Below are 11,585 nucleotides of genomic sequence, written 5' to 3'. Positions count from 1 at the left end.
CCTGTTCGGTTCGCTTGATCCTTCCCTGACCACCAACGGAAGTATCTGCGACTACGGTTGGACCCAGCGCGTAACAGCACCCATATACCTTTGACAGCAAAAACATAGACAGACAGGCAGACAGAGCGAGAGGCAGAATGGAAATGGAGACACAAATGGGAATGAATGAAAATGGGACCTCCCCGTTGCATTACTTACTTATCGGTACATATAGATATATATAGGTATATCTATATACAATGGATACCCCGTACAGTAAGTAGTACTGCCAGTACTACCTAATTCAAGTGGGTGATTAGTATACCTAGCTTAGTCGCCGATATGGTATGGTAGTATTCACGGTGATGGATCCCCCAAGGATTACACTACAGAGAGAGTCCTCCAGTTTGAGAATTTGTAATTAGTATTACTATTCCATTCCATTCCATTCCTATCTTAACTACTGAAGAGAAGAGCCAAGAAAAGAAGGAAAAGAAAATAAATCAATGCATCGGGAGGAATGGAAGGAAGAAAAGAAAAAGAAAAGCCTCCTCCCATGTCATGGTTATCATCGTAAAAAAAAAAAAGCCCAAATCCATCGTCAAGATAATGTACATCAGAATCGAATGGAATAGGATTTTTTGGTTATTTTTCGCGAGAAAAAAGAAGAAGAGGAAGCCAGATGGTCACTCCAAGCAGACAGGATCAGAAAGAAAAAAAAAGGATGAATGGCAAGGAGTTCTTCCCATCTCCACCTAGACCAAGTACTACGTGTATCAATTGACTGTCTCTGTCCGACAACTGGCCTAGGCAGCAGTCGTACTCGCAGTCACTGTCTTCTGCGCCAGCTGGAACTCATTGAAAGACGTGTCCGGAGCAACCTCTGCGAAGATCTCGTCCGAGAACTTGAGGTCCTCTTCGATGTCGACGTGCTCCTGGATCTTGCAGAAGATGACAGGCGCGGCGATCACGATGGACCCGGCCAGGAGGCCCCAGCAGGCGCCGAATTCGCGGAGGAAAGGGGTGTTGAGGGCGTCCATACTGAAGAAGAAAGATGGTTAGCTTGCTGATCGAAGGAGGTAGAGATAAGATAGGGTAAGGGGGATAGCTGGGCTTACCGCCAGGTGATAGCCGCACCAGCAGACTGGATGCCTTTGTAGAAACCCGCAAAGTTGGCTAGCTTACGGCTGTTGTTGCTCAGGGCGCCCATGAACCTGTTGACGTTAGTATCCAGTATAAGCAACGAAAACAAGAACATGAGGCAACAAACCAGTAAGTACAGGTCTGGAACGCTGCGTCGTAGAACCCGTAAAACATGTACAGGAACATGGGCCCCACGTAGCCACTGCTGGTAAAGTCCATATTCGGTTTGGGCGTCTCCCGCGTGTATGTCTTCTGAAACGCGTAGCCACCGCCCCATATGGCCATGGTGATGGCAAACAGCAAGCCCAGCCCCATCTTGGCACGCGCCTTGCGCGAGAGGCACTTCAGATCGAGCAGCTGGCCAAAGACAAACGCGCCGACCATCTGGCAGAGCCAGTAGAGCAGGCTATTGAGCGCACGCGTGCGGATGTCGAAGTAGAAGCCGTTGACAGCGTTGAACTGGTAAGCTGTGAACCAGTTGCTGGACAGGAACATGGGGAACAGCAGCACGATGTAGAAGTCGGAGTGCAGCGTCTCGAACAGGCCCATGATCTCGGACTGCCAGGTTGGGTTCTTCATCACGATGACGCGCGAGCCGTCCCTGCGTTTGATGTGCTTGCTGTCCGAGAGGCCCCAGGCGAGGACGAAGCCGAAGGCCATGAGGACCATGAAGGCGATGTACGTCCCGTCGTTGACCTGGCCGGCGATGGAGTGCATGTTCTGGCCGAGAGGGACCTACAGGAGTCAACAGCTGGATCTGAAGAAGAGAAGACGAAAAGAGCGAAGAGAAAAACAAAGAGACACAGTAAAAGAAGATCAGCATACCAAACTGCCAATCACACCACCCAGGTTGAAGATAACCCAGAAAACGGCGATAAACACTCCCTTCTGGCTCTCCAGCGGGTAACTCATCATGACAGCGCCCTGGGCACACCACAGCAGACCGGCACACACGCCGAGCAGGGCGCCGGCAAAGACGAGGAAGCCGACGTTCTTGTTATGGTTGTAGTTGAGCAGCGACGCGACGTAGAGGAAGTAGCCGAAGCCACCGATCGACAGAGTCAGCTTCAGCCCGATACGGTTGGCGATGGAGCCGGCGAAGAATCCCACGACAGCGAAGGTGCTGTACAACGCGGTGTTGGCGTCGTTAACATCGTGGGGATCGACCTGGCCACCTGCACCGAGGCCGCTGACCGCGTTGAACATGCCGGGACACATGAAGCACACGAACGAGACCAGGAGGAGCTGGAACTCGGGAGACGCGAACCAGGGGCCGGTCCAGGAGCCGATTTTCAAGGGCTTGTACATCCACGATTTGCCCTGGACGTGGGGATCTTCCTCGATCGACTGAACAACCTCCATGGGATCGATTCCAGCTGACATGGCTGATAGGTTGATGGATCGTATGAAGACTGCTGAAGTTGTTGATTAGCCAGTGCCAGTGCAAGTAGCAAGCCAGTAGCCAGAAGAGCGAGAGAGAGCGTGTGTAAGAGCGAACGAGAGAGAGATGGAGTGGATGAAGAAGAGAGATGAAAGACAGGACAGAAGATCAATGAGACAGCGTGCAGATGACATTCCCAAAAGAGCAGGATACACAATCAGGTTACTCAATGCAGTGCAACTTACCACACAGAGCAAGAATCCTGGTCACACCCAAGAGACCACAATGCTGAGGCGACAGCTGTCAGAAACAAATCGAACTGCCTTTCTAACACCTTTCTAGGTCAGACTGTAGTTCATATGCAAGCAAGAAACCACGCGAAGTCAATCGATCCTGAGGCTCCACCAGAGATGGAAGAAGGTCGCAGGAAGCTCCACCTTATGTCTGACTTTCAGTTAAATGCCAGTAGAACGGATCAACAGCTGGCACCTGGATCGGCAGGGGTTTAAGATAGAAACAAAAAGGAGTGACTGGTAGAGCTGGAGGTGAATGCAACTAACTCCAGGGACGGTCCCAACAAACACGCAGGAACGTTGCAAGATAAACAAACACAGCAATGGTGACAACAGATTGGACGACGAATGATTAGATTAGAATTAGGGTGCTGATAGGATGCTGATTCCTGCAGGATCTGCTGAGTCGTGCTCTGTCGTTCGTCGTGGTGTAGTTAGCTAAGAATAGTTATCACTACTAGCTCCCTGATCCGAGCTGACAGGCTGACAGCTGAAACAAAGCAGAGGGAAAAGCCAGGATCAGCAGTGATATTCGGGCTCATGCAGGTCCCGTGTGACGGACACCCAGCAAATCGATCAATAGGGATGCAGCCTGGGGCATAAAAGCTGTCAGGCGTAGGCGAGGTTGCAGAGCAACGGGCCGAGACAGACAGACTCTGAGTAGGACAAGACAAGCAAGACAAGCAAGACAAGAAAGACAATGAGATTGATACAGTACTCTCTCAGTAAACTCATCCCCAGAAAGTATATCATATACAATATGTAAACTGTCGTGTGATCTGGAGAAGCTCGGTGAAACAAGACTCAACGAAGGGGTTTCAAACAAAGAAATGAAAAGGGAGACAGGGAAAAGAATGACTACATCCAGAACATTAGCAGCAGCGGCATCTCGATAAGAGAGCAGTAATGAAACCTCCATCTCGAATTCCTACTCATTCGGAGCAAGCTGTTCTCATTCCAGCAAGCAAACATCCAGGGCCAGTATAGACGAATCTGTCGTCAGCCTGGTATACCGGACCTGATAATCCCTCCATACCTCCGCAACAGCTATCACTGTTCTTGATCCCTCAATCATCGCCTGATATGTATGTAGACCCCTTTGTAGGCATCGCTCTTTTCCCGTTTCGCCAGACGCAAACGAACGGAAATTCCGATGTAGATCGATTTAGGCCACGCCACGCCACGGGAGATAAATCAAGATCGGACCAATTACCGGACTGGGACGGCAGCAGCATATTTCTGGAATGGAGTCCGAAGCAGGGAGCCGTTATTAGTAAGTATCTGGGTAGTCAGTTATGGCCATTGTTATTGGCAGCAGGTTAAATGATCAATGAAAGCAGGATTGTTGGATGGAAGCGATTGTTAGCTGGACGCTGGCAGCGTTACACTGACCCGATCCGGCACCGTAACATCGCCAAGGCCGCAGTGGGTAAGCCGCACACGTTCATAGCTTAATCGCATGTGAGGAAGAGCCATTCCAAATCACCATGCATCGAGGAATGTCTGCCCTGGTTGGTTGGAATGGAAGCAGGTCTGGCCAGAGGAAACTCGCAGTTCTCTCGTGACTCGACAAGAGAGCATAAGCTGGAAGCAGACTGGATATGATGCAATTACAGGAGCGATGGAGGGACACCATACCATACCGTACCGTACCTTCAATACCGCCAGCATACCGTCTTGTTACATACCATACCGGAAATACCGTGACCACCTGATATACCGATACACTGCATTCCATTCTTGATTCCTGCAATTTTGGTCTCTAGAATACAATTAATTCGATCTCTCTTCCCATGCTTCATAGCCTGTGATTGGTCATGCTCGCTAAACTTTTGTTTACTACTAGTTATGGACTTACTGAAAGTCTAGTTAATTGATCAATCGCAGTGAGTTATTCTGTTACGTGGCCCGTAACAGTCATCATTCGATGGGCTGGACCCAGCCGCATCCGGACGTCACCGTGTCGCCCCTTCCTGTCAACGACAGTCCCAAGGTTGCTTCTGGCCAGCCATGGCCAGACGATGTACAGTAGCAATGCGATAAGCAACAAGCTCACTATCAAGTGCATCCACCAACCCCGTCCCAGAAATCCACCACACCAGTCATCCACTTGTGCCTACGTTACCGACCTGGCCGTAATTGCTGATTATTATTAACTGTCAATGGCACCCTGCCTCAGTCCTTTCATCCTTCCATCCAGCGCTGGGTCAGCTGGATCGATCTCTGCCCCTTGATAAACTGATAAGGCTGTGCCTGATTTCATTCGATTGTTGCTTCTTCGATTATAGTTCTTTTTGTCCTGTCGATTGATCCGCTGACATCATGCCCGCCCGCCAAGACGACGTTGCCCCGCGCATCACCAAATTCACCAACTGCCGCCTCCTCAAGAACAAGCAGCTCGTCGAGCAGGATCTGTGGATCGACTCGCAGTCCGGCAAGATCCTCAAGGACCAGGAGGCCTTCTACGAGCTCAAGCTGTCGCCCGACCAGGTCATCGACCTCGGCGGCCGCATCTTGTCGCCCGGCTTCATCGACGCCCAGCTCAATGGCGCCCAGGGCTTTGACTATTCGGTGCCGCGTGCCACCCGCGAGGAATATGAGGCTGGTTTGCTGGAGGCGAATCGGGGGCTCGCGCGGACCGGCGTGACCTCGTATCTGCCGACGATGGTCAGTTCGACGCCAGAAGTCTACTGGAAGGTGAGCAGACAAGATGAAGGAGAGGGATAAGAAACATGCTGAGATCGATAGGTACTTCCATCTTTGGCCCCATCCGGCGCTGCTCGTCGTGCGGAAGATGGTGCGGAATCGCTGGGAGCGCACGTCGAAGGACCGTTCATCAGTCCCGTGCGGAATGGCATTCACAAACCAGACGTCCTGTTGGCCTCGACCAACGGGTTTCAAGACATCCTCGACTGTTACGGAGCGGAGAACGTTCCGCCAGTAAAGACTGAAGACGAGCCTAACGTTAATGGCCACTCTCCCAATGGAAACTCTCCTAAGAACGTCAGACAACCCGCCATCAAAATGATCACGGCCGCCCCCGAGGTCGGCGGAATGCTGTACAATATCCGGGAACTCGTGTCCCGCGGCATCATCTACTCGATCGGGCACTCGGATGCCACGTATGAGCAGGCGCGGGCGGCGGTGGGCGAGGGCGCGACGATGGTGACGCATCTGTTCAATGCGATGCGGCCCTTCTACCACCGCAACCCCGGCATCTTCGGCCTGCTGGGCCAGAGCGAGCAGCCGAAGCCGTATTTCGGAGTGATCGCCGACGGCATCCACCTGCACCCGACGACGATCAAGATCGCGTACAACGCGCACAGCGAGGGGCTGATCCTGGTCACGGACGCGATGCGGCTGTGCGGGTTGCCGGACGGGGTGTACGAGTGGACCAACGGTGAGCGCATCGTCAAGGCCGGGGCGCGTCTGACGCTGGAGGGGTCCGACAAGATCGCCGGGAGCTCAGCGACGCTGATCGAGTGTGTCAACAACTTCCGGCGGTGGACGGGGGCGACGACAGGCGAGGTGCTCAGCGCGGTGACAGCAACGCCGGCGCGGATGCTGGGGCTGGAGGGGGTGAAGGGGACGCTGGACGCGGGCGCGGACGCGGATCTGGTCGTGCTGGGCGAGACGATGGATCCGTACAGCGGGGCGACCTTGACGGTCGACCAGGTGTGGAAGTTTGGCGTAAAGATTTACGATCGTAGCCAGAAGGGCAGCAGCGGCAGCAGCTAGAAGGGCAGCAGCCAGTAGAGCATGTAATGCGTCAGCAGCTGCATGCACTTTCCTATTTCTTACGTCCGTTCTCTAGTTGACTCGATAGATTGCGTGACAGATTCTGTATATTTAGCGATAGATACCTATAGACCAGCAGCTGAAATTTACTCATCCGTAACAGGGATTGATTAGATTGGTTAGAAGATATTGTTTACCTGACGTAGGCTGTATAGTGATTTTCCTATCGTATCCTATCGTATTCCGTCTGCACTGCTTGTTGGTCATGTGGTATTTACCTAATTAGGCTGAGCGAATTACTTAGGATGGGTAACTGAGCGGAATAGAGTAAGTCCAGAAAAGCTTTTCTTTCTTCCATCATCTTGCCCTTGTTTTTTTTTTATCAATCTGATTGATTGATTCATCTCTGACACCTTATCTATCCTGATAGGCATTTCCCCACTCTAGGTAGGTATGTAGGTATATACAGTACAGTACAGTGCAGTGCAGTAAATCTAACACCATCCCATCCCACCACACAAACCGCATATACAATGCACCTTGAAAAGTACGTCATCAGCCATATTCAGTGCTTCAACCTGCAACTTTTATAACTTCGAAAAAACCGTCGCAACCGACCCACTCATATCGACCAGCGTACTCTTGTTGCGCACCCACATCTCGATCCCTCGCCGGCCATTTTCGACTCCCACGCCGCTCTGCTTCCACCCGCCGACGCTCATCTCCGCGGGGCTCTCGCCCCAGGAATTCACCCACGTGATGCCCGCTTGCAGCTGGTCGATGATTTTGTGGGCCAGGTTGAGGTCCTTCGTAAACACGCCTGCCGCGAGGCCGAGTTCTGTCGCGTTGGCGCGTCGCACCGCCTCGTCCACCGTCTCGTACGTCAGGATCGACATGACAGGGCCGAAGATCTCCTCGCGCACGATCTTCATGTCGTCTGTACAGTCGGTGAAAACGGTCGGTTGCACCCAGAACCCTTGTTCCAGTTCTTTAGGGACTTTTGGTTTGTCTAACCCCCCGTACAGCAGCGTTGCGCGGTCGTGCTCGATCCCGTGCCGGATGTACCCCGTGACCTTCTCGTAGTGCACGCGGGAGACGAGGGGACCGAAATTGGTGGCCGGGTCCATGACGGATCCCGGACGGATATACTGCATCTTCTCGACGAGGCGCTTCTCGAAGGCGGATTTCATAGCCCTAGGAATGAACACGCGCGTCCCGTTCGTGCACACTTGCCCTGTGCTGTAGAAGTTGGCCATCATGGCCCCGTTGACGGCTGTCTCGAGGTCCGCGTCCGGCAGGATCAGGAGCGGGTTCTTCCCGCCGAGCTCCATCGTCACGTACTTCATCTCGCCGGCTGCGGAGGCGGCGACTTTCTTGCCCGTCGAGACTTGGCCTGTGAACGAGACCTTGGCGATGCTCGGGTGGGAGGTCAGGTAGGCGCCGACATCGCCCGCGCCGTGGACGACGTTGAACACGCCGGGTGGGAGACCGGCCTCGGTGTAGATCTTGGCCAGCGTCTCGCCGTGCAGCGAGGTGAATTCGCTGGGCTTGTAGACCATCGTGTTGCCGGCGGCGAGGCAGGGGGCGGATTTCCAGAGGGCACTGCAGTAGTCACGTTAGAACTCTCTCTCTGTACACAGCTAGGTAGGGATGTATACGTACATCTGAATAGGATAATTCCAGGCGCCAATCCCCGCACACACGCCCAGCGGCGCCTTCTTGGTGTACACCCACGCGTCCTCGCGCAGCTGCGTCGTCTCGCCATTCAAGCCGCCGCCACCAACCAGATTGGCGAAGTATTCCAGGACATCCGCCCCCGTCGCGACATCGACGACACTCGTCTCGCTAAACGCTTTTCCTGTATCATGCGTCTCTGCAGTGGCAATCTCATCGTTGCGCTCGCGCAGCAGCTGCGCCGCCTTCTGCAGGATGCGGGCGCGCGCGATGGGCGGTGTGTTCGCCCAGGCAGGGAATGCGCGTTCGGCAGCGGCGATGGCCGCGTCGACGTCGGCGGGGGACGCTTCGTGGATTTCGCCGATGGTGTGGCCCGTCGAAGGGTCGATGCAGGGGAAGGTTTTGTTCGAGGTGGCCGGTTGCGTTTGGCCGTCGTAGTAGAGGTGGCGGGGAGGGTAGAGGGGGGGCATGTTGAATTTGATCAATTATTGTAAGGGATTTCAGGACAGTACGGAGGATATTGACTTGAGAATATTGTACAGTGTATTAAGGGTTTGTTCAATTGCGTCAGAGGAGGTAGTAGTGGTAGCTATGCCTGCACAGCTATAGCCATAGCAACGAGATAGGTTGGTAGGGATTGGAGGGGCGACAAGGCGCGAGTTTATCCAGTACGTAATGCAACGGTTGGCTGGTTGATTAATTGGTGCATTAGTCGGCAGATCTTCGGCGGTGAAATAAAAATTAAATTACAGCGAGTTCTTGGCCATCTTGGCCAATGAATTAGGTAGTAATTAATTGCTTAGAATTATTATACTTTTCCTCTTATTATTTTTCCTTTTTTTTCCCCCTTACTTACTTAGTACTTTCTTCTTGAAAGAAGGAAATTTGATCCTTTCGAGGGAATTTAATTTAATTAATCCGTTAATCGATCGATAGATAGCTAGTTAACAGATAAGAACGCCACATCGCATCTGCATTATCTATCTACCTACTAATCTCTCTTTAGTAACCCGATCCCTCTAACTAGTTAGTTAGTTAAATAGTTGTTATGTAAGCATGATGATTAAGCATACCACCGAATTTATGAAATCTGCCGGTATGGAGTACTCCGTACTCTTAGATAGCTAAACAGATAAACGCCACATTTTACCTGCATTATCTATCCCTACTAACCTCTCTACAGTAACCCGATCCCTCTATCTAATCTGTAAGTATTCTGAATAAATTCTCCCATTCGGGCATTGTCCTCCAGCAGGCAGTCGGATCCAGTTCCTCCATTCGTCATTAAGAATATTCCCGTCGCGACTCAACTAGTCCGTCTTGCTACAGACTAATGAATTTAATTGTGAATTTAATGAAGATGAACAAACTGATCGATTCGAGAGCCCACTTAGCCTGTACCCTACGGGGCAGGGAAACGTAGGGCATGGCGTGGCAGGGCGACGGTGGATTTGACTATACTTGATTCTGCCTAGATGCCGAGCCCTGGATTCCGCTCTCCGGACGAGTACTCCATGGTTCGTTTATTCCATCAACTCATATTCTAATGACGGGGTAGTAGTGGCGAGGGAATAAACCTTCTCCGTTGCCTCTGAATGAATTGATCAATCATGATATGAAGCAAATACCACCACTCAAATGATAAACGATGCTTGACTGCCGTGAAACAGCTGCAGTGGGTCAATCTGCATACGGAGGACCCTAGAGACCTCCTCGAAATGGAAAAAAGCGACAATCAGTTATTAACTAATTCTAAACGTGCTCCGTTTCTGTGGGGAAATCGTGCTAACTGGGCCACCGACGTCAGCGGCACGATCCAATCAGCTCTCTCTCGATCTATCCTGCTGAGCTGAGGTGAAGTGAGGTCTGTGTGCATGGCATGATCTTTTTGCCTTCCTGCTTATCTATCATGCCTGTCTATCGCTGCTTATCTTCATAGGTACCGATCTATCTTTGTCTTGATAGGATGGACGAGTGGCGTCGGAACGTCCGGATTGGGTCCGACAAGGACCGTTCCAGGATTCGGACAGACTGCTAACCTTCCGCTCGAGAATAATATAATTAATATAATTACGGAGTCCTCCGTACGTCTGTCCTTTCTCCTTCCTTTTTCCTCTTCAGATCGCCCCACTGGCCCAGTTCACTGTCCACTCCGTGTGCATTTCTGCCGCGATCATCGCATTGCAGTCAACCGTCCTGTCTACCTTCTGTCTGACCGTCTTTCTACACGGCAGAAGGCTCGTCGATCTAATTGCTTTAAATCCTGTCTGCTGGCAGACAGAAGTTATCCACTTATTATTTCCAGTTTTCATCCCTCTCTGTCGGTGATTCAACTTTCAACCTCTCCGTTTACAACATCAACCGACAGCAAGCAACATGACCACCACATATCTCCCTCCCTCCGACGTCGACAGCTATGACTACGTGATCGTCGGCGGCGGCACCGCCGGCTGTGTCATCGCCGCCCGCCTGGCCGAGTACCTGCCCAACAAGCGCATCCTGCTGATTGAGGCCGGCCCCAGCGACTTCATGGACGACCGCGTCCTGAAGCTGAAGGACTGGCTGAATTTGTTGGGCGGCGAGCTCGACTACGACTACGGGACGACGGAACAGCCGATGGGTAAGAAATCTTTCTTCTGAATGAATGTCTCTTCTGATTTGGATGATAGGAAACAGTCACATCCGCCATTCGCGCGCCAAAGTGCTCGGCGGATGCTCGTCCCACAACACCCTCATCTCCTTCCGCCCCTTCGAATATGATTGCCGTGTCTGGGAGGAGATGGGCTGCAAGGGCTGGTCCTTCGACACCTTCACACGCGTGCTCGACAACCTGCGCAACACCGTCCAGCCTGTGCACAGCCGCCACCGCAATCAGCTGTGCAAGGACTGGGTGCAGTCGTGCGCGAAGGCGCTGAACATCCCTATTATCGACGACTTCAACCGCGAGATCCGCTCCAAGGGCCAGCTGACCGAGGGCGTCGGCTTCTTCTCCGTCTCGTATAACCCCGACGACGGCCGTCGCAGCAGCGCCAGCGTCGCCTACATCCACCCGATTCTCCGTGGCGAGGAGAAGCGGCCCAACCTGACGATCCTGACCAACGCCTGGGTGTCGCGCGTCAATGTCAGCGGTGACACCGTCACTGGCGTTGATGTCACCCTCCAGTCCGGTGACAAGCGCACGCTGCGCGCGAAGATGGAGACCATCCTGTGTGCCGGCGCCATCGACACGCCCCGGCTGTTGTTGCTGTCTGGGATTGGCCCGCAGCAGCAGCTTTCGTCGCTGGGCATCCCCGTCGTCAAGGACCTGCCCGGCGTCGGCGAGAACCTGCTGGACCACCCGGAGAGCATCATCATCTGGGAACTCAACCGACCGGTGC

At 52.8% G+C, this 11,585-nt stretch overlaps 3 protein-coding genes across 3 annotated transcripts; 1 reads left to right on the top strand and 2 right to left on the bottom strand.

Annotated features, from left to right (window-relative positions):
• Window positions 1-785: 785 nt before the first annotated feature.
• On the bottom strand, window positions 786-2,505 carry VTN77DRAFT_678 (uncharacterized protein; the record flags this gene model as incomplete). The annotated part of the gene is made up of 4 exons (XM_069423095.1): window positions 786-1,020; window positions 1,098-1,193; window positions 1,250-1,857; window positions 1,948-2,505. The coding sequence occupies 4 exons, from the start codon at window positions 2,503-2,505 to the stop codon at window positions 786-788; spliced, it is 1,497 nt and encodes a 498-aa protein (XP_069273350.1).
• A 2,613-nt stretch (window positions 2,506-5,118) lies between these two features.
• VTN77DRAFT_677 (uncharacterized protein) lies at window positions 5,119-6,534 on the top strand (the record flags this gene model as incomplete). Its single annotated transcript, XM_069423084.1, has 2 exons — window positions 5,119-5,493; window positions 5,545-6,534. The coding sequence occupies 2 exons, from the start codon at window positions 5,119-5,121 to the stop codon at window positions 6,532-6,534; spliced, it is 1,365 nt and encodes a 454-aa protein (XP_069273349.1).
• Window positions 6,535-7,121: 587 nt separating this feature from the next.
• VTN77DRAFT_676 (uncharacterized protein) lies at window positions 7,122-8,678 on the bottom strand (the record flags this gene model as incomplete). Its single annotated transcript, XM_069423073.1, has 2 exons — window positions 7,122-8,136; window positions 8,197-8,678. The coding sequence occupies 2 exons, from the start codon at window positions 8,676-8,678 to the stop codon at window positions 7,122-7,124; spliced, it is 1,497 nt and encodes a 498-aa protein (XP_069273348.1).
• Between the last annotated feature and the right edge of the window lie 2,907 nt (window positions 8,679-11,585).

This window comes from Rasamsonia byssochlamydoides (genome assembly GCF_041956645.1).
Source record: "Rasamsonia byssochlamydoides strain NRRL 3658 unplaced genomic scaffold VTN77scaffold_105, whole genome shotgun sequence".
In the NCBI taxonomy this organism is placed as follows: domain Eukaryota; kingdom Fungi; phylum Ascomycota; class Eurotiomycetes; order Eurotiales; family Trichocomaceae; genus Rasamsonia; species Rasamsonia byssochlamydoides.
Note: the sequence above shows the minus strand (reverse complement) of the source record. Positions and strands in the feature narration are given on the sequence as shown.